This window comes from Trichoplax adhaerens, genomic scaffold (genome assembly GCF_000150275.1).
Source record: "Trichoplax adhaerens TRIADscaffold_2 genomic scaffold, whole genome shotgun sequence".
In the NCBI taxonomy this organism is placed as follows: domain Eukaryota; kingdom Metazoa; phylum Placozoa; class Uniplacotomia; order Trichoplacea; family Trichoplacidae; genus Trichoplax; species Trichoplax adhaerens.
This window is the reverse complement of record NW_002060944.1, coordinates 8,438,456-8,460,456: the sequence shown is the minus strand read 5'-3', so window position 1 is coordinate 8,460,456 and position 22,001 is coordinate 8,438,456. Positions and strand designations below refer to the sequence as shown.

The following is a 22,001-nucleotide window of genomic DNA, read 5'->3' as shown; positions in this document are numbered from 1 at the left end:
AAATCAAAATTTTTAGTCATAACAAAATGAATGAAATGCATCAATCGATCTGTGAATAACTCCTTTTCAAACCCAAGTCATGCAAACCTAAAGTCCAATCTTTATCATTAATACAGTAATTGATTTGTAGTCAATAGGTAGGTGTACGTGGTATGGCAGACAGTAAAAGACATTTTTCAGTCGTTTATTAATATTGCTCAATTGAAATTGGGTAAATTAGGAAATATAAAATGGGTCGTCTAACCGCTGCACTACTTGAATATTCGTGCAGTAGTACTCCATTATCCACAGGTATAAATAATTATAATAGAATTTTAAATGAAAAGGGTAATTACATTTCCTTCTGTAGTATACTACCAATACAACAAGTTTAATAGAATAGGGTATAGACAATAACTGCTCCAATGATATCACACCAGAGAGTACTCTTCACCTCCTTGATAAACATATAATAAACTCGAATAAAATATCAACAATGGAATATATTACTATCAGAACAAATCATATTTTAATAGACTACAAAGATTTTGATAAATATATGTTAGCTATGTAGGATCAAGTATATGTTTATAAATATGACAAGAGTAATAGCTTTCCAATAAATAGACTTCTAAACCATTCTTTCAATCTTTCTTCAATTCTGCTATATCGATTAGAAGGGTATATCAATAATTCTAGGTCTTGTTGACCTCTATACACATACTACTGTATGCTACCGGTATACACAAGTTGAGCTTTAAATTCTTGCAATTTACAACTCTAATTATATTATCAATACGTTTAATAAAATCGAAAGGATTAGAAAAACCAACTGCAAGCTTAGTTGCCCAGTTGAACAATAAAGCATATGGCACCTTTTAGTCACAAAAGAGAGAATTTCAACCACACTAAACGATGTAAAACATTTGACCAGAAGCATAATTCTTCATATCGATTGCAATGTCTGTCGCCAAATTACCCAACTCTAGCGGAATATTTTCATCCTAATACGTTGATGCAATCATAATAAATGCCTTTACAATGACTATATCCTACTACTATCTCTAGAACATCAATGCGCAACAGACCCAAACATTTCCCTGTGATATATCCAAATATGCCAATGAAGCGTCACTATACCTTCATTATACTTGCTTATCCAAGCAAATATGCCAAGTTCTAACAAAATGAACTACGACGAAAATACTGATTGATTGATTTTGCTAAGAATTGGCAGATATGTTTGGACAATTGCATTTTTAGAGATATATATAGCCGTTTTAGCGGCATTGTTGGCTATGTCATAGGGAAATGACTGGATCGAATGCGCAAGAAATTAATCCATAACTGGCATGGGAATAAATCTCATAAAGTACATGCTACAAAATGTAGGAAAGATATCACTTACGTTATCGTCATCGTTTGAATGTGGTAAATGGGGACTATTAAATACTCCAAAAACCTGAACGTTATCTTTAATTGCTATTCTCGATTGATTTCTAATTGCTGCCTATCAAGTTATTGTACAATGGATACGCCGATATTATTTTCACAACTAGATAATAACGCAATCCTTTTTATATACGAGTCAACACAGCGTTACAACTCATCATCCTGCTATCGATTAACCTTGAGTATGGCTTCCAAGCGGAGACCAGAGTCATCAAAGATACAAACATCCTTACCAACGATTAAAACAGAGTTTACAATCACCCCTTGACGCTCAGAACACTTTGTTACCATAGATAACATCAAGGTAAGACTGTCTAAATGTGCTTTTAGTTGCTGGGCATTTTCTGTCACCTAAACAGTGAATCAATGTTACTTTACAAGCATGCCTCAAAATATATCAATTTAATATAGCTACTAACACATCATAAACTCAGCCTAAATCAAAAAGCTAATAATATCAAGTATGCTCGCTGACCTCCTTGTATTCTCTTACAATACAATTTATAGTGATATCAATTCTATTTTGAAAATAATCTTCGATACTTTGAAATGCTTGACGAATATTTTCTTCCTTATAATACCCATTCGAAAAAAGTTGTAAGTAATACAGTTTAGACAATTATTTTAATCGACACTAAATTAATATATTAATTCTCATTAAAATACCGTCATCAATTCCATATCTTGATACAAGTATCTGTCACTAACTTCCGAAAGAGATGCATGTATGTCATCATGACAGCCGTTAGCAATAATTGCAACCTACCACCCAAACGGAAGAAACCATGTACATTTTTAAAGTGCGAAATTAAAGAAATAAATTCAACTATCGCTGACCTTTAAGCCTTTATTTATTAAACAGCTTGCAGATGCACAAATCGATGAAACCGCACTTTTTTCGCCAATTATTACACCAATTTCATAAAGGTATTCTTAAATCATCATAATACAATTGGGAATTATTAATTATAAAACTGAATGATGCTATTACCAAATTCACTAGTAGTGTTAATCTACAAACCTTTAATTATTCCTTCAAATGCATACAAGTCTTTCTTATAAGTAATCTGTTGGCAATTTTATCAACTATTAGAGATCTGTTGATTTTTCAGAATCCATTTTTAGTTGCAACGTTATTAAAATATTGGTCAAATTACCTTCCATAGCGATGGAGGACCATCAACTAGCTTAACCGTCGAATCCGTGTATTTATTCGCCAAATGCAAACATTCAGTACCGTAATCGAAATCGTAATCTGTACACTATTTTATATTTCATCCATAAGTAAATATACTTTAGTGATCTGGTAGAGAAAGTTGAAATATCAAGTAGTCAAATCTGAACAATTTTTTGCCACTAATACCTTATCATACGCTTCTTTAATAACATCATATTGGAAAGCTTGAGGCGTCTCACTAGCACGATACTGTGATCTACAATAAGGCAGTTCACAATATGTATTACCTCATTTATTTTAACACATTAATCACTCTGTACATTCTTAATATGGACTCTTGCTATTGAACAGTTGAATTCATTTGTTTTTAAAAATGTAATTATAATTTGTACCTTTGCAACGAATGATCTAAAATATTATCTTCACTAGCCTTTATCACCGTTGACACCAATGGCCGAGTGCAGCCAGCAGCCTAATACGTAGCGTAGGAAAGGAACGATTTTTAAATCTAACAAGCTCAATACCCACACGGTCAATACTACAAAAAGAGTATTAGAATAGCTCGTCACTAACTCCATAAATCATTGCTGCCATAGCGACACTTCTTAGTATATCTTCGTTAACTAGTGGACGGACAGCATCGTGAATGATTACCTGCGGTATAAATTATAAATGTATTACTTTGCGTCGATACTGCATTATAACACTGTACTCCAATTTGAGAAAATTTCCTTGTTTCCTCTACTTTTCTTGACTGATTGTATAAAATACTTTATTGTTGTACAGTGTATAATATATAAATTGATGCTGAACAGTGTATAATATATAAATTGATGCTGAACAGTGTATAATATATAAATTGATAAGCTTCTTAATCGATAATCTGTAATCGCACGCATCTCCAAAAAACATTCTAACTATTGCACGGTAGTCTCTGAAGCGGAGTATATACAGTACAAATGCAAATGCTAGCCAATTACAGCCGATACGATGGCTTGATAGTAAAGTGCATGAATGTTGCTGTACTCGTGTAATAGAAGTAAAATTGACGTCTTTTTTACAATAAAATTGATTCATAATAATAATTATTGTAACAACATTCTACTTACGACATCAGGAGGATCTGATCCATTCATTTTTAACGCCGTTAAACCATTATAAATAGATCTATGCCGAGTCTGACTGCCAGTCGCTACCACAGCACGTCGTATATTATGAGTTTTAATTAGCTATAAATATTCAGAATCATGGCCAAATTTTTATTACAATTGAAACCTAATGAATAACTATAAGGTTCTCATCCGTGTGCAATCCTTATCTAATAGTAGTCCTACAAATTTCATGATCGAAGGCGACAGATAGAAGTATAACCAACCTGCTTCGTGTATTCTACATAATCTTCTGGTACAACGATTACCACTTTCTCTATCCAAGATATCCTGTCAAAGATACCGATATCAATTTATATCAGAGAGATACCGGTAGTCTATCACACAACAATAAATGTTACGGATAACAACAGCTATTCTACTGTACTTTGTGTACTGTAATAAATCTCAAGATCTGGAATTCCCATCCTGTTATTATAACTTACTTGTCGAATGCTTCCACGGTATACATTAACAAGGGTTTGCCAGCGATTTCATAATACTGTAAATTAGATATAAAAAGCAGGCATGTTTTTAATAAAATGTATCGAAACAGATAGTAATTTATCGCCTTTAAAATTGGACAAAATGAAAGTGATAAAATGTAAAATATGTATTCAAAAATTTCAATCAGTTTCACTGTTGGTATTCAACATATCATTAGTAGTAAAATAACGTCTACACTGTAAGTTGCTAAATATTTTAAAACACGATAAAGCTAATGCAGTCTAACGTTGTTAAGACGGACTGGAATGCCCGTTTTTGTCGGATAGTAAATGGGACGTCCTACCGGTATTGATTAAACAACTACAGTACTATATGTTGTATACTCGTATATATAAAATTAGTCATGATTGATGATGGTAATTATTGGTGATCTCATCTTATGGAGACGTTACGACAACGAACAATTATCATCTGGGTTGATTGCTGCTTTATGAGGGCAAAGAACATTCAAATCAATCCTTTCAATATCGTCAAGATACTGTAGTCTAGTCTGTAGGTGCTATCAACGATGGACGCGCAACTACGAGACAAAACCGATGCCCTATTGAAGTATGTCAGCCGATAAATATCCTAGTTCGCCCTGATTGTTAGCCAAATCAATTACTCCAAGGCATTTCTTCTCACTAATCAACCTTTGGAAAGATTGACTCTTTTCTTAATGAATAATTTTCAGGCTTGATTGCTGCCTTGTAATACTAAAGAACATTCAAAGCAATCCTTCGAAGTGGCGATACGGTCTCTCCTACAGCCTATTTGAAGTAGATCGCACGATACGATTGTAGCTAACCCTGATTGTTAGCAAAATTAATTTCTCCAGTTGATTTTTATTTTTATTCATGAATTGTAGAAAAAATTGGCATCTTTGCTAACCCTGATTGTTGGCAAAATTAATTTCTCCAGTTGATTTTTATTTTTATTCATGAATTGTTGACAAGATTGGCATCTTTGCTAACCCTGATTGTTGGCAAAATTGATTTCTCCAGTTGATTTTTAATTTTATTCATGAATTGTTGAAAAGATTGGCATCTTTAGTATCTTGTTTCCTATTTGTATCATTGGTTTTAGATATTAAACCAGGTGTTATCATGTCAGGAAACAAAGGTGTAAATTAACATCCAAACCGGCCTATTTGATTTGGTCATTCAATCGGACCTTACTTCATTACGATATCCACTCCTGATGTGTCGTGTTGTCAATGCTAGACTACATCATTGACCAATACAAGAAAGGAACAAACCCAACAATAATACGACATGTACTATAGTAGCTTTGCATTGGATAACACTATTGGTGAGGTTAACACTTTGGAAATAATGTCAACGGCGTGTAATCATTGTATTTATTTACACTGTTCAAGCGCGTCTCATCAATCTATATTGCAGCTCTGGTACAATCTTTCAAGTATCCAAATCGTCTTCATTTCTATCCTAAATCACACCATATTACTACCCATAACTAGATCGCCCTGTTTTATTGGCACCAAATATCTGCCACAGTTAACAGAGCCACTCAATATGTAAAAACAATCCTATATAATCGGATAACCGATGATTGATTCAATCAGAAAGTCCATGCTATTGAATGAGTGATTGCATTAAATACTGTATTGCCTTGCACAATCGCACCTGCTTAGGAATCTGCATGGCCATTCTTGATCCCGTTCCACTTGCCGGTAAAACAGCACATATTCGAAAAGTAACATCGTTGTCATCATAGTTATTACTCATTTTGAAGGCCAAATTCTACTTTCAATTTGCCAATCAATCCAACATAAGCACTACTCCTATTCTGCTACCAGATTTCTCTACTTGACTCACTACTGTACGACTGCCTAATGCCTATTTTATACTATACTGCACAACTAGATATACCGTTGTGAAATAGGCAATGACGCAAAGCAGGGGCAGTGTCCAGTGTCCAGGTGTCCATGTAGTCAAGGACTACAGCCTACATGGACTGGACAGAAGGGTGGACACCAGACACTCTCCTCGGATGGACGGACTTTGCATACTGCTATACAGTACTGTACTCAGTAGAACAAGAGATGCGACCGAAAATGAGGAAAAACAACCAACTACTCAGTATAGATCTTCCGTGTCGTATTCATTTGAAGAACATTGATGATCTAAAGTGGCTGCTTTCAAGTAGATCTTAATAACAGGTCAAGAAATACAGTACTGTATAATGGTTCAGTGTCCAGTGTCCGGGTGTCCATGTGGTCATAGACTACAGCCTACAGGACTAGTTGTAGACCATACCTGGAATGGACAGAACAGTGGACACCAGCCACTCTCCTCGGATGGACGGACTTTCCATACTGCTGTACTGTCACTACTCAGTAGAACAAGAGATGCGACCGAAAATGAGGAAAAATAACCAACTACTCAGTAATGCAGTATAAATCTTCCGTGTCGTATTCATTTGAAGGACATCGATGATCTAAAGTGGCTGCTTTCAAGCAGATCTTAGTAACAGGTAAAGAAATCCAGTACAGTATAATGGTTCAGTGTCCAGGTGTCCAACTGTCCATGTGGTCAAGGACTACAGGACTAACTGTAGACCATACCTGGATTGGACAGGACAGTGGACACCAGCCACTCTCCTCGGATGGACGGACTTTCCATACTGCTGTACAGTGTACAGTACTCAGTAGAACAAGAGATGCGACCGAAAATGAGGAGAAATAACCAACTACTCAGTATGGATCTTCCGTGGCGTATTCATTTGAAGGACATTGATGATCTAAAGTGACTGCTTTCAAGCAGATCTTAGTAACAGGCAAAGAAATACAGTGTAATACTACTTCATTTCGAAAAAATCAACCAATTCACAATCGACCGTCTGCATACTAAACTACTGTCATCATGGAGGCGTTTGACCCAATTTGTGGGCTAAAGTGGAGGAAATGTCTGTCCGTCCAAAGGAGTATTCAGTCCAATCCAAACCAGTGCTCGGACGTCCGGATAGGCAGATACTGTGCCTGGACTCATCGGGTCCGATCAGTCTGCTGGTCCGTTTTATTACTACTGTACCAACGAGTGTGGTAGGAAAAAACGCAGAAAAAGGCATGGCGGCTGCAGAATCCAAGGCGATTGATTTAGCTCAACTTCCGATTCCTCAATTAGAACAACTAAAATCGCAATTAGATGAGGTAAGTTAAATGACGATTTGATTGTATACAGAATGATTTAAATTGTAGCGTCAGTAGCCAAGGTTTTGCTATCGGCGGTTGAATAGACATCTTGTTTTCCGGGTCTAATCATGGATTGGAGGTAGGATGGAAAGAAGCCTAATAAGATCCATCACTACTCATCCGTCATACAGATAGAAGCATAGGATAACATCCTCCTTTTTGAAATACTGATTTATCCCAGCATATGAGGATTGAACGTACAACATAACTAGCAAAAACTACGGTGCTCTACATTCTACACGAATGACTGAAAGACTTACTGTACAATAACCGTCTTAGGACTTCTATCCAATCCTACACTTTTTCCCCCCTTTGGTTATGACCAACTACAAATTAAGATAGAGAATTGTAAGATAATTGGACAAAGTCGGTCTATAGCCAAGTTAATATAGTAAAATTACTACACAGATAAACTGTACAACATCGGAAAATAACAGTCAGTTGTAGTTCTACTCCTGCTTGGGAGCCCAGTTGTCGATAGCTCCTAACCATTTTACACAAATATTGTGTGCTTACCTGGACAAGCAACTGTAGCTTACAGAGGTGTACGATATATTGTAGTCGTACATTATTCTTCTCTTCCTTTATAAACCCCTGAAATGTTCATTTGTAGTAGGCTGACAGTAATAGTACACTAACAAATTTTAAAATTTCCTTTTGAAGGCCGAACTTTCAGCTACTTTCTCATTGATCTCAGACTAGCATTGATCCATAGGCAGCAATGGTAGTCTGCTTTATCGTCAATCACGGCTGACCATATATAATGGCACTTGTACTGAACTGCATTGAATAGGATATACAAACTCCTAAATTTATTGAATATACATTCGTTAACTAACTCATCACCTCTTGTCATGGTCCATTTCAGGAAGTGCAGATGTTTACATCATCAGTCAATCAGCTACAATTAGTACAACAAAAGTTTGTAGAATCATCGGAATGTGTCAAGAAGCTTTCAGTTGATCAATATGAAGGTTACTAGCTATCACAAATTTTGAAAGTTGATTATTTATGATAATTTGTTCTTAATGTTGCACCATTATAATCCTATGCATTGACCATCATTCTAGCCAAGGAAATTCTAGTTCCAATGACAGATTCGGTAAGAATTACTAGAAATCAACTCTAATTGTAGAAAATTGTACATGTTTATTTCTACGCTACAATCCAATCAAATTTCAACCAACTGGAATACAGTAAGGTAGCCAGACGATCACAACTACTGCATGTATACGTAGTGTACGTATATACAAGCATAGAAATGCTCCTTCTCAGCCGATTGATGCAGCAATCACATTCAATGTGATGCAATCTACAATTAGTCATAACGAAAAGCACTTTCGTAAATACTGTAATCAAGTAGTCACAAGTTGTTAAAATCTTAATAAAGGAGAATGACTATTTCACTTAATAGTTTATTGTATCCGGCCTGATATATGCTTTCACTCTCAGCTATATGTCCCTGGTGTTCTAAACAACGCTCACAGTTTACTTGTTGATATTGGCACGGGATACTTTGCAGATAAGGTATATCGCAAATTGGTGAATGAACTTTTTTCTAGTCCATGGCCATACTGTTATTTCAGTGGCCAGTTATTGTTATCTATTTTAAAATCTTATAGTTCACCAAAAATTATAACTTTGATACGATACACAGATAAAATTAATACTTTCACGACAATTTTAACTTGACGTAACTAGTATTCATTTATATCCAGAATATCAAGGAAGGAATAGAATATTTTGAACGTAAAGTGAAATTTGTTCAAGAGCAACTTGAAAAACTTCAGAAACTTGTCATGGAAAAATTTAATTTAAGACAAGGTGAAATATTGATGATGTTTAGTAAATTAGTAATATTAGCTACAATTGTTCTCATCTGTTACGATTGAAGTCATGTATAACTGACGACTATTAAATTGCTGTTTATCGATTAGCTGTAATAGAACATATGCAAATCAAAATTGAGCAACATTTAGCAGCACAAAAGTCGGGCGCGAAGGCGTAATTTCCTGTGGAACAGTTTTATCTGTGTACCAGTGATACTTGAATAAAACACTTTTTAATTTCAATATTGTTTAAGGTAAAGTAAATTACGGATATTTCACCATCCAGTTTCATAGTTAATATTATCGTATTCAAATAAAGCACTGGATCCTGAACAAAACACGATGAAAGAACATTCTAATCTCTCGTGATAAAGTTTGATGTTTAATTTAATTCGATCAACCGTTGCCATCTACTTGTTGTTCATCGTCTTATCTTCTAATTTGTGCTATATCATGAGACATCTTATTTGTTCTGTAAATATGTTAAGGAAAGCGATATTTAAAAATATACTGACCATTTTATTTGTACAGCTTAAAAGCAGGCAACTAACTCTCTTTGATAACTACAAAATGTTAATGGTCAGCAAATTCGTCAATTTTTCCTAATTTTCACTAACTGATATCAAATGCTACTCGGTTTTAGATGCAATAGTTTGTTCTGATGAATTAGACAATAGTATTCGTAGTTATTGATTCTATGTTTTACGTCTCATAGCCATTTCGCCTATGTTGGTGTAGTACATATGACCAACTAATTAACTTGAATAAAAATACTATCTGAATGATACTTGTGTATTATCAAGTTTTACGCGTATTAAATGTCACTGTCTCCTGCATGACACTTATCAAGGAACTTTTACAGCTATGGAAGGAACCAATTTGCTAAATTTAATATCTATAATCTATAACTCATTTGCGGTGTATAATTAATATTGTAGCTTACTGTAACGACTAAATGTTATTAACGTATAACACGAAGCGAATAGCGTAGGCATTAGGATATGGTATAACTTTTTCACGAACCATTTTTTACAACTCATGCAATCTTTGAGAAGCATCTAGTTATACAGTATAACAAGCGCCATGAAAAACTTCACCATTATCACATTAAATTGACCACAGGGCTATACCTCAACAAGTTTATTCTTATCCTATAGAATTATCAGCAGTGTTGACTTGATGTCAACGTAAATATGTAACGCGAAGAAAGCATTTTCATAATTTAAACCATTAGTATGAACAAATAAAATTACATTATCAACAAAGTGGTAATTGTAATTTAAAAACATCGTCTACGCTATCGATGTAATCTATGACCTTTTTGCCGCAGCATTGTAAACTACAAATAGAATTTAAAATTTATGCTTATCGGGATTAATTCAATTATAAAGTAGTAATTTTTCACTGAAATATGGGAAAATGGAGAACATTATTTTGACTGTAAAATCCAAGCACAGTAGTAAGGATTAATTATGGTTTGCAAAAGTTGCAATCCTACTGTACAACATTTCCTGTCACTAGACAGTAACGCTGAAGTTAAAAGAATGTATAACCTCCACTAGATCCACCAGTAAAGAAACCTGATTGATTTTGTCTTACGACAGCAGCCCCACCAGTTGATGCGGCTAGCTGAGCATGATTCGGCACGCATCCAGGAGGTGGAGGCTAAGCGTACAGAAAATATGTGATATCATTAAAAGATCAGCATAAAAATTAACCTCACTATAACCATTGATACAGTATCACAGTTCAACTATGCTCTGAAGCTACGATGGTAATCTTACTATAAGGTATCCACGAAAAGTATCACTGTAATAATATCAAATTTTAAATTTGTCTCTTGATATCCAGACTATATAATATAATATTATTATCGTAGCACCATACGTGAATATCTTTATAATTGTCATTTCATCAAAAGTATAAAATAACATGTTAACATGCATAAGCTTACAGGTACTACCGGAGCACTTCTGCCATCGAAACGCGCTCCAGCATCAAAAGTTCCTTCCTGAATTGGCATAACAACACTAGCAGTGCCAAATTGTTGATATTGCCCAGGTTGTTGATAATGCATTGGCGGAGGTGCATTCATATTCGGATTTGGATAATACTGCTGTAGTAGTGCAAAAATGAAAAAAAATATAATAAAATATGTGACTTTGTTGAGTTAACTTCATTCAAGATAATACTTCATGTTTACTGACGACAGAATAAATCGTCTAGCGAATAAAAATATAGTTGATTGTAACTTGTTTACATTTATGCTGTATATTTGTCTATTAAAGATCCTGTACTCATATTTAGATTTAGCGTCAATACAGATAATAATATTCTTAGTCTATAGAAACCGGAAATGCTATCACACACATCCGACTAATAACGGCATTTGTATTATTTTCATCACGTCGTAGTTTAAAGTGCTATTTTATCCTTTCAAATTTCGTTACTAACTTGTTGAGGTACTGCTTGAGGTGGACCATAGCCCGGTGCTGCATTATAAGCAGGCGGTGGAGCGCTATATGGTACTTGACCTGGTTGAGGAGCAAATTGCTGAGGCGGATGCTGTTGCGCAGTGGTATACTGCTGGGTAGGATAACTTGCTTGCTTGGGATAACCACCCGATTTCTTATCTTTGTCATAAAGTTAAATACAAAGATATCACATCAATAAAAACTGCAGTCTCGAGTCCTGTCTACTTTAGTATTGCTTGAAATCGACAGTATACTACGTAACATTTTGTATTGATATAAGCAAAAGTATAGAGTCTTATTAAAATATATCATAAAGGCACTTCTCAAATAAAGTATGAAAATACTGGAATTGAGCATATAATAAAGTATAGTATTATCTTGCTAGGTATTGATATGTAAAATAAATGAGTAATTTCTCTATATCCAGCAATCAATACCATTTAAAATTTACATAACTAGTCAATTGACTATTACACTGATCCTAAAAGGTAGGTAAGGTTAAGAGGTATCCACTGCACTGTACAATGACGTTATTTCAACTGTGAAAAATAACAATTATGATTAGCTCCGAATGCAAAAGACCTGTATACGGTAAGGTTCATTCCGTGTGTGTGTTAACCAGCGAATAGTAGTGTCTACCCACGGGCGTAAGATTCAATTATTTTTTTGGCTACGCATCTTTATCGCTTGCGATAAATGGAATAGAAATGTACAGTACTGAATATCTACTATACTTAAGTAAACAGCAAGTCTACGGTATATGAGAGGATGAAAATGACTAGGTGGCTGTCTTATTTTGGAGGCGTATACCAAAATGCATCGTCCAAATCGTGAATGTACTGTCCTAGTGTAATATGTTAATTCTTAACTGTATCAAAAGTATCGCAAAAGATCAACATCAACACACGGACAAACATTCACAAGGGGAATTTGGCTTTTACTGCTTCAATGTTATATCAGTGCCAACAACATCATCGTCATGCGAGTTTGATTAACAGCTATTTTCATATAGACGAATAACATGCAATAAGACGCCCATAAAGTAGTTGTAGTCACTATCCTACTGTAGTTCTAACATAAAAGTATCTATCAATTACAGTAAGTTCAAAAAACTGCCAAGGAGCATGATTTACAGCTCATATCAAGCCTGATATCGTGCTGACTTCACAAGCTAACGATGAGGATTGATGACATTCAATCATCTCTGTCGTACTTTATACTACTACTCAGTTTCAATAACAGTATACTGTAAAATATCAAACGCTCTCGTTAGTGGATTCCATTGCAGTTTACGAAGACTAGATTGATGAGTTTAAAAAGTATGCCGTGTCCCAGTTGTATCATTGACGTATCGAAGTGTTACTATACTTTGGTGATATCAATTTAAACTACAGGAATAACCGACATTGACCAAGAATACTACTACTGGTATCAACAGATCAAAGGGCCATAGTACGCGTATATCCTAGTCCAGATTCTCCATCAATTCTAATACAGTATTTCACTTGTATTGATTGAATACACGGGAATACGTTGTAGAACCATTACTGTCATTTACTACTGCAGAATGAAATAGTAAAATAAAACAACTAACTAAATTGAACCATTTCTGATCAGCATTCATGATCCAGCAGGAGAAAATGCAAGCCGATGAAATGACATATAGAAAATTTTCCACGATCGATGCATGAACTCAATAATAACCTTGCCTACCTTTATCACCCTTTCCCATCGTACGAGTTTGATTTTTCTTCTTCCTTCTGTTAGACTGGACTTGGTTTTGCCGTCGTTTTTATCCCGTAACGGGCTGGAAGACGTCAACACGCTTACAATGCTATGTACTGTACTGGAGCTGTGTATACTGTACACTGTACACTATAGTACTGTACTGTACTGTACAGTACAATAATTGTATTGTACAGTACACAATGGAACCGTACCCAATACTGTAAATCCGGTGTCACGAGTACAGGCAATGGTCACGTGGTCAGTGCCCAATTTGGTTCATGACGTCATTAAGAGGACGGACGGTATGGAACCTGTACAGTACTGTACTGTATCATTTCTTGAAATACAGTACTGTACTGTACACAATCATGGATATCATTCAAGATGACTGCCAAGATGAAGAGCAAGTTTATTGATCGATTGAGAAAATGAACGCAAATAGATAGAACGTTAGAGAAAATGGAGAAAAAGTAAATGCACTTGCAAGGAACAATATGCTGTATACAAAAATACAAAATGCTTCATATAGTGTACAATGTACAGTACAGCATAGTTAGAAACAATCGAAAGGATTACGAGCGACCTTGTAGCGAATAATATCTGCAATAATCCATCAGGGTTTGTACCATTTCAAACAAAGAAATTTTGTCTTGCGTACAATACCATACAGGCATGGATTTTCCAAATGCAACTTGCAAGAGAAATTCTCTTTCTACCAAGTATACGCGTAGAATAAAGTTCTACTGTACAGTCGACACGTACACTCTAATCTTGTAGTGACGAGAAGGTATTTTATTCTCAAATCTGCCGCTACTTGCAATATTAAAAAAGGATCTTATCATTCTTAAAGATAACACACATCGATTTGTTTCTAGCTCCATGATTTGAATTGCAAAGCAGTCATAACCAGTAGAGTTGATATTCTATACTAGTAATGGAATTAAATATTTCTTTATATACCTATTGTTACCATCATAAATAAAATATATAATTATTAAAGTTCAAGTATACTGTACGTCAATCGCAATTTCAACCTATTCTTGAAGTGTATACTGCAATCTATATATAAACAGAAATAAATCCATTCCAATAGTCGATGTTATGTACGATCGCTATCCCATCATCAACTGCCTTTTGAAGAGCAGAAATCTCCCATAAATTCAATTATATCACAAGTTCAAAGAACTGAGTGGTTATCCAAATAACAACTATGGTGTTGGAATAGATGGTTTAGTAACCTCCTCTTGTAGATGATACAATTGACCTAGTTGATCTTCACTGAGGCGATTAAGGTCCTGCGATGACAAATTGGATCCTATGGCATGATTTTGCTTTAATTGTACTTCTAAATGATCTGCATACATCTGCAATTTGTGCAAATATGTCCAAAGATAGCAAATCAGTGTGATACCATTATAAGTAGAAGCATAGGCAATAATCAATGTTTCTGCCATCACATTACACGAAATTCGTCCAATTCAAAGCACCTTTACATGTATCTTTATGGCAAAGTCTATCGCTATGACTTTGCACTGCAAGACACTAAGCTACATCTACAACACCAAAATAGAAAGGGACAAACCTTCCATTCTGAAAGAAACTCCTTTACATTTCCTTCATCCATAGCCATGGTTTTATGCCTTTTAAATTCATCTCTAACATACGCATTGCCAACTAGGCGAAATTCCTTTGGTAGCTGTTTGTTGACTCTTAGTACTCGTTTGTAAAGATTGAGAACTTGCCGCTTGTGCTGCTTCATGTGCCTGATACCATTTGCTGCAGACATGGCCTCAAAATACGATACCTCCTAGTAGGCTCTACTAATACTCACTAGTACTTCTATTTATTCTTCACCCACTCTTACTTGCTTAAACTGTCATACCAGTTTGATCGTACAAAGGCAGAACCTCTAAAATAGAGCGTATTCATTTATGAAATTGGCCAGAATGAATGAAATTTCTATTTTATTGGTGAATTCTTTCCAAGGCAAAATGACAAGTTTGTCAATTGCAGTTGTACAACTGTATGGTACCATCGACTACTTTAGTTTCTGCCATCCAATCTACAGTATGTATTATCGTCACTCTGTTTATTGTCGATACTACAGCATAGCTTAAGAGAAACTAGTTCTCACATATTGTAATTATTGTTGATTAGTTGTCCATTGCACAGGACTTACCTTGATCATGATCCAGCTGTCTTCAACGCTACTGCTATCGTCGTTAGCAATGATCTCCTTTTTGCAGTCGCCGTACACTACCGTAACACTCCTATAGTATTACTGTATCTAAGATGATGGACCACTACGTACTGTAGTCCAAAGGTGCATGTACTGTAAAGTAAGAAGTTACAAAAGTTGGAGTGCAAGTGGTACAGTACTGTACTGTATAGCCCACGAAGTACTGTACGCGTGTACGAGGCGTAAGACACTGACAAATTGTTTGCACTGTACACTGTACAGTGGTGTAGAAATACTGTAGTTAAATGTCTTATTTTGTTTACTGTAATAAGAGAAAGTCAGAAGATTTTAACATCAGAAAATTGTTGATAACGTGAGTACTGTATAGTTAGGCTGAATTGGGGCTTGCGGCATAGTTTACGAAGTACTGTACCGTGGTTAGTTGGGAGATTTTGCGTTAAGTAGTCCCTGGGGATTAGACCTAAGAAAGGTTCGGTTCAAACCGTTATGATCTATAGTGGGGATCTTCAAGTCCATAGTAATGGTAAAGTGATGTACAGTGTACAGTACGGTACGGTACGGCGCGGCACGGCACAGGTACAGCTACTGATCCAGCTGTTGTGTCTGCGCACTGTACTGTCATATCGTCAATCAATTTATTTATTTATTATTGTCGTCGTTCTTGCCAATAGTGGACAAGATGGCGAAGCCAGAAGTGCCCCTTGTCTTTGCTCTCATCATCATAACCATAGCTTATACTCAATGTGCGACATTCCTACCTGGCGATGAAGCAAAACCTTTTACTTTACGTACCTTAAGTGGTAAAATCGAATATATCAATGCGAAAAATTCAAGCCATTTATTACCCATGGTCTTATTTGCGTATGATCCACGATCAGCCTACATGGAAGCCATTTGGACCAAAGACAGCTCCGTTAAAGCACTCATTATGAACTCCACCAAGAGTGGAAATTACGTTTTTATGTCTTATTCAGATCATGCATTACAAGACGTACAATGGATGCAGAAAAGAGTAACAAATCAAATTGCTGATCTTTACTTATCTGGGTAATCATTTTCACTGAGTTACATACGTAGTACAATAAACTCGTACATTGTTATGTTTATATATCTACTTTACTACTGTTGTCTACTTATAAAACTACTGTACAGTATACTTCGTAATCCATGGAGAAACTTTATAAAAATTACCTTAGTATTATCTGGCGGTAAAGTATTCATTTTTATGAGTAATAACTAGAGAACATGACTGATGCAGCTATTCAGCCTTGGTAGTAATCCATTTTTTAGACAAATAAAAGATGAAATCCAAATGCCATTCAGTAATCTAATTCTACTAGAACTCGAACGTCGTAGTAGCAAATAACTAAACGATTAAAACAATGACTACGCCTATGGGTTATCAATCCATAAGAGCAAACATTTTAATTTCCAAGATCGTCTGTAAAATAGATTTTAAGACGGATATCTCATTACATTTAAAGTTTCAAGATTATCTATCAATTTTTTACACTTTTAGTCACATTAATGCTGCTGCTGCTACGAGCTTAGGGAAAAGGATGCATTTTGTAGTATTACCGGTTGAATCAATGGGTAACTGGATACCTCTACTCCTATCTAAGTGGACTTGCCAAGACTTTGGATGTGGCTTTCAACAAATTTTAGTCTCAACCGGTAAGCATGTTTGAAGCAGATGCAATTGTGCCGCTGTACAGTATAGTAGGCTGTACACTAGGATACGCGTGTTACTACCATCACTACTTCTACACTATAGATCGACTAATACAATTTATACATTATGTCTAAAATATACTGTATACCTCTATGTGCCTAACGTATCCTCATTCCAATCTTTATCGAAACTGCATCATACAAGATTCCAAATTTCCTTATGTCATCAACCGTCTCGATCCCAGATATGACTGGATAGGTTCACCAGCTAGTGCTTATAAAAGCTCCATCCAAGTTGTCGAATTGGATGCTTGTAAAGGTAGTAGTAATGTCTCACTATCCGGTAAAATGGCTATTGCGCAACATCAAAAGGGTTGTTCTTATTTTAAAATGGTAAGATGAACGGTAGCTTGAACGTAAATAACAACGATGATTATTTATTTTCAAATAATTGCCAACGCAAGCCATTCGAAATAAAAGTTATTATAATACTGACTAGGTTAAAGCAGCTTATACAGTCAAAGCCGCTGGATTAACAGTCATTGCTGCCAAGAACGAATATCCAGTAGATATGAACTGCCACGGTAACGAGTGCAATGTACGATATCCAATTCCGGCTACAATGATTTCTTACGCAGAAGGGCAGAAGATTTTGAAACTGTTGAAATCGAAAAAGAAAGTAGACTTTAGCTTTCAAACTACACCATCACATAATTTCTACTTTGGAATTGACGGTCAAGGTAAAATTGAGGAGACTGGATGGTTACTTTATCCGTCGTTCTTATACTTTACTTGGCAACTGCAATGGTAAATTGAAACATTATCATCACATAAAGTTGACAGTTCGACCTATACGTAATAATAATAATTAAGTATCCATCAATGATTAAAAATTCCACTCATGTAGTACATTATTAGATCAGCAATAAAATTGCATCACTATCACTATAAAATTATATCAAAATTCAGTTAGCCTTGAATAATTAATACACGCTTCTCCATTAGGTATGCTTACAAAAGTAATCTAATCCATAATATTGCCGAGCATGCCAAGGTGGTCCAAATCTTTAATGATTCCACTATTCATGGCAAATATGGAGCATCGGCTATCGTAAATTTGCCTCCTGTTAAAGGTATACCTAATCATATGTGATACTGTCATTTCTCTTTTATGACTTATCCTATAGTTTTGATTGTAGAATGTTCATTAACACTTCTTGAAGGGCTTATTGTACAGTTATTGGATATGACTATAGTCAAGATTAGCAATTTAACTGTAAAACTGCGCTTTATTTTAAGAAATGTTAGAATATCAAGACGTGCAATTAGACATGGCACTTTCGTGTCGAGGAAAACGAGACGAAGAGTGTCCGCCATGGGATCATACTGTTCAACTTTATGTATGCTGTTCTAACGCAACATCACATTGTCAACAAGAACTAGGGCGATGGATTACTTCATTCCGCCGGTAATTTTTACTTCCCAGTTTCTTATTCTTAATTTGATACCTTACAAGCCTAGTTGGGCACCACATTTTTACAATAAACATGGTTATGTCATTTATAAAATTTTTTAGCCGAATTGGTCATTGGTTGACGCCGGTAACTCCATTGTTGCCGTTATTATCATCGAGCAGTTGTAATTTCACCATGAAAACTGTTCCTTGGGCACAGCCATGGTTTACGACCCTGAAACTCAGATTTTCTCATAAAATAAGTTAGACTTTGCCTTTAAGATACTGGGATAATCAGATAAATTTTCAATAATTAAGTCTCATTATGTACTTATAAATATTATTATCCTGCCTAATGACATATGTGTGTATTGCCAGATACAACTGTAGCTAAGAAGAAAGGAACACCTCTCAAACCACAAAAATTAATACCACTATTTAGAGGAGGAACATTTGATAAAAACTATAATAAAAAATACAAACCGATTCACTTTAACATGACCAGCAAAACTAAAAAAGTAAAGCTTGTTGCGGTCATTACAGGTAATCTCTATTTGAACTATAGCCATAACTTATTACTGCATGTAACAGATCAATTATAGAAAGTTTTTTAATTTTGAATATAGGCCACGGAAGTGATAATAATAATTGTGCCGAATTCTGTGTTACATCCCATCATTTTATGGTAAATGAAAAGCATGCCAATGTTAGAACTTTTAGTAATGCTGGCAACTCTCTTGGATGTGCAGAACGAGTCCTTCAAGGTGTTACACCTAACGAACATGGGACGTGGCTATACGGAAGAGACGGTTGGTGTGATGGGCAAGAGATAAAACCCTGGATAGTGGACATAACCAATCAACTCAGCACTAAATCTGTCAACACTATTACTTATCATGGATATTACAACCATACTGACCCACATCCCACTTCCAAACCAGGATATATTATAATGTATTCCTTTCTTTCTCTTTATGATACATACTAGTTATAATGGAAAGTGATCATATGTAAAATATATTTTGTATGTTGTATATGATATATATTATATATCGTAGAATTAAAAAGTATTCTAGAATTGCTCTAGAGTTAAGTAAGAAATATTCTATTGGACAGCATGTTTTCTATTATGGAAGACATGTCCGTTGATTAACTTTTATTTTGGTTCCAGTTTACATCGTATTCTCTTATTATAATCACATATTACTATCTAATAAACATGTAACGAATTGGCGTACAATTTTATAGACTTATAATATGAAGCAGATGCAAACCCCTCTATAAAACAATGTATAATTAGATACTATCGCAGTATCAACTGCAGTTTTGCATCTCAAAGAACGAATTACATTTGAGATTGCCTGAGTTTACTATTTCATGCGATTTACTGTAACTCCAAAAAGTATCATGGTTAAATACTCGTGACCTCGCTTGTCGCTAGTTTATAGAATGAGCTTGACTGTGTGCCTCTGTTATTGTAGTTAAAAAATTTTGTCGTTAGAATCTAGCTAATCATAATTTCAAGCAATTTTTGACTGTGTATATATACGAGAAACATTGTAATGATATCGTTTGATGCCATCCTGCATTCCTATTATGACTCTCGTAATAGATTTTTGTACCAATTACTATTCTATATAGTGAACTTGACAACAGAGTACTTATGCATATGTTAAAGATTAGACTTATTTAACAAAGAGAGTTTTTAATAGAAAAACTAAACAGGTGATTGACTAAAACTAAGAATGACAATATTGAAATGTAGCTACTTGTATAAATTCAGAAACCAATTAGAATGACTGCTGAAATCATTATGCGCCGTAGCGCAGTACATGCTTTCCATAATAGGATAGTACCTCAAACACGGGTGGTATTTATTTATTTAGTTGTTTTCAAGTATTTTATTGGCTTGACAGCATTAAAAATATTGCTTTAGAGAAGGGTTTTAATTGATGTAAACATTACATATACTGGCAATCCTATACCTAAATCAAAGTTTACTCTCGTAGGATTCTTCCAGAATAAGATTTATGTACTTTGACCTTCGTGAATTGCAATACAAATTGGTAGTGCATCTAGTATAAGAATCTCGAATTCAATTTAAATAATTCTTATCTTAATTTTTCATTATATCCACCTATAACCATAGACGTATACTGATTACTGATAGATATCTGTTTGCTGGATTGAGTCATCCGTAATAAGAAGGTAAGACCGAAAATTGGATCACTACATTAATGATAAGTAATAGTACTTTATTATCTCATTATTCTTCACGTTTTCAATATTATCAGGATTAAACTTTCTCTATTTGCCATTATTGCCAATCCAATCAAAATGAACATGAAACAATTAACTTATGTGATTCTATTACTGATCATAATCATCGCCATTTTCGGACAAATTGCAATGTAAGGTTGCAGTTCGGATGTTTATTTTATCTGACTATAAATGTAATACAAGTACTACAACTGATTATCCGTACTCATCAGTATTTTGTCACTTTTTTATGTCTTTACTGGCGTTTTCGTACCAAACCTAAACTCATAATTAATATATTGTTGTAACAGGAGGTAAGCTTAATAGTGTATTCTTTTAACATGAACATTTTTTCGATACCAACTAGGAGCAACTACACTCTCAAAGCTGCTACAAATCAGTTCTCTTTACGTTTACAAGATCGTTTTATGTTAATGTCTTAGAGATTATAATATTGCTGTATTTTGCTTAATGTAATTATCTTTATATCATATCTCTATTTTAAACGCTAAATCTCCCACATTGATTGATATTCAAATCGAAAAATTGCCAAGTATAAAGTGAGTTATATTGCTAAATGTAGTAGATTTAAACTATTTCAGTTATAATAATGCTAACTTGTAACTGATTAACTTAATCTATCATTAAGAATTATTACAATTATTCGACTATTCTTATTTTCTACTCCTTTCCAATTCTGTCATTTACGAACTCTAAATTATGGTGGCTCAGCGAGTAAGTAGAAATAAGTGTATATTGCTCTTTGTACCCGTATAGTACTATACACTATGCTAATGCATTTGCTCAGTGCTTCACGATATGGATTAATGTAAAGTTTCAAGATTTTATCAAGGGTGGCTTTTTAAGCCGTAATATAGCACATTAAATCTATTGCAATCGTGGTATCAGATAACCAATCTCATATCCATGC

The 22,001-nt window shown here is 34.8% G+C and overlaps 5 protein-coding genes across 5 annotated transcripts; 2 read left to right on the top strand and 3 right to left on the bottom strand.

Annotated features, from left to right (window-relative positions):
• Positions 1–2,444: 2,444 nt before the first annotated feature.
• On the bottom strand, positions 2,445–5,990 carry TRIADDRAFT_21810 (uncharacterized protein; the record flags this gene model as incomplete). Its single annotated transcript, XM_002109611.1, has 9 exons — positions 2,445–2,498; positions 2,589–2,693; positions 2,795–2,864; positions 3,001–3,080; positions 3,182–3,262; positions 3,718–3,837; positions 3,984–4,047; positions 4,203–4,258; positions 5,889–5,990. The coding sequence occupies 9 exons, from the start codon at positions 5,988–5,990 to the stop codon at positions 2,445–2,447; spliced, it is 732 nt and encodes a 243-aa protein (XP_002109647.1).
• A 1,340-nt stretch (positions 5,991–7,330) lies between these two features.
• On the top strand, positions 7,331–9,464 carry TRIADDRAFT_53868 (uncharacterized protein; the record flags this gene model as incomplete). The annotated part of the gene is made up of 6 exons (XM_002110123.1): positions 7,331–7,414; positions 8,325–8,430; positions 8,527–8,558; positions 8,909–8,983; positions 9,175–9,280; positions 9,394–9,464. 6 exons carry the CDS (start codon positions 7,331–7,333, stop codon positions 9,462–9,464), a joined length of 474 nt encoding a protein of 157 aa, XP_002110159.1.
• A 975-nt stretch (positions 9,465–10,439) lies between these two features.
• Positions 10,440–13,491, bottom strand: TRIADDRAFT_63691 (expressed hypothetical protein; the record flags this gene model as incomplete). Its single annotated transcript, XM_002109610.1, has 5 exons — positions 10,440–10,624; positions 10,839–10,950; positions 11,240–11,401; positions 11,740–11,918; positions 13,473–13,491. 5 exons carry the CDS (start codon positions 13,489–13,491, stop codon positions 10,596–10,598), a joined length of 501 nt encoding a protein of 166 aa, XP_002109646.1. The 3' UTR covers positions 10,440–10,595.
• Positions 13,492–14,387: 896 nt separating this feature from the next.
• On the bottom strand, positions 14,388–15,273 carry TRIADDRAFT_53866 (uncharacterized protein; the record flags this gene model as incomplete). Its single annotated transcript, XM_002109609.1, has 3 exons — positions 14,388–14,447; positions 14,726–14,851; positions 15,070–15,273. The coding sequence occupies 3 exons, from the start codon at positions 15,271–15,273 to the stop codon at positions 14,388–14,390; spliced, it is 390 nt and encodes a 129-aa protein (XP_002109645.1).
• A 1,093-nt stretch (positions 15,274–16,366) lies between these two features.
• On the top strand, positions 16,367–19,799 carry TRIADDRAFT_37261 (uncharacterized protein; the record flags this gene model as incomplete). The annotated part of the gene is made up of 9 exons (XM_002110122.1): positions 16,367–16,734; positions 17,234–17,361; positions 17,564–17,751; positions 17,858–18,165; positions 18,364–18,491; positions 18,667–18,826; positions 18,935–19,074; positions 19,190–19,354; positions 19,438–19,799. 9 exons carry the CDS (start codon positions 16,367–16,369, stop codon positions 19,797–19,799), a joined length of 1,947 nt encoding a protein of 648 aa, XP_002110158.1.
• Positions 19,800–22,001: the final 2,202 nt, after the last annotated feature.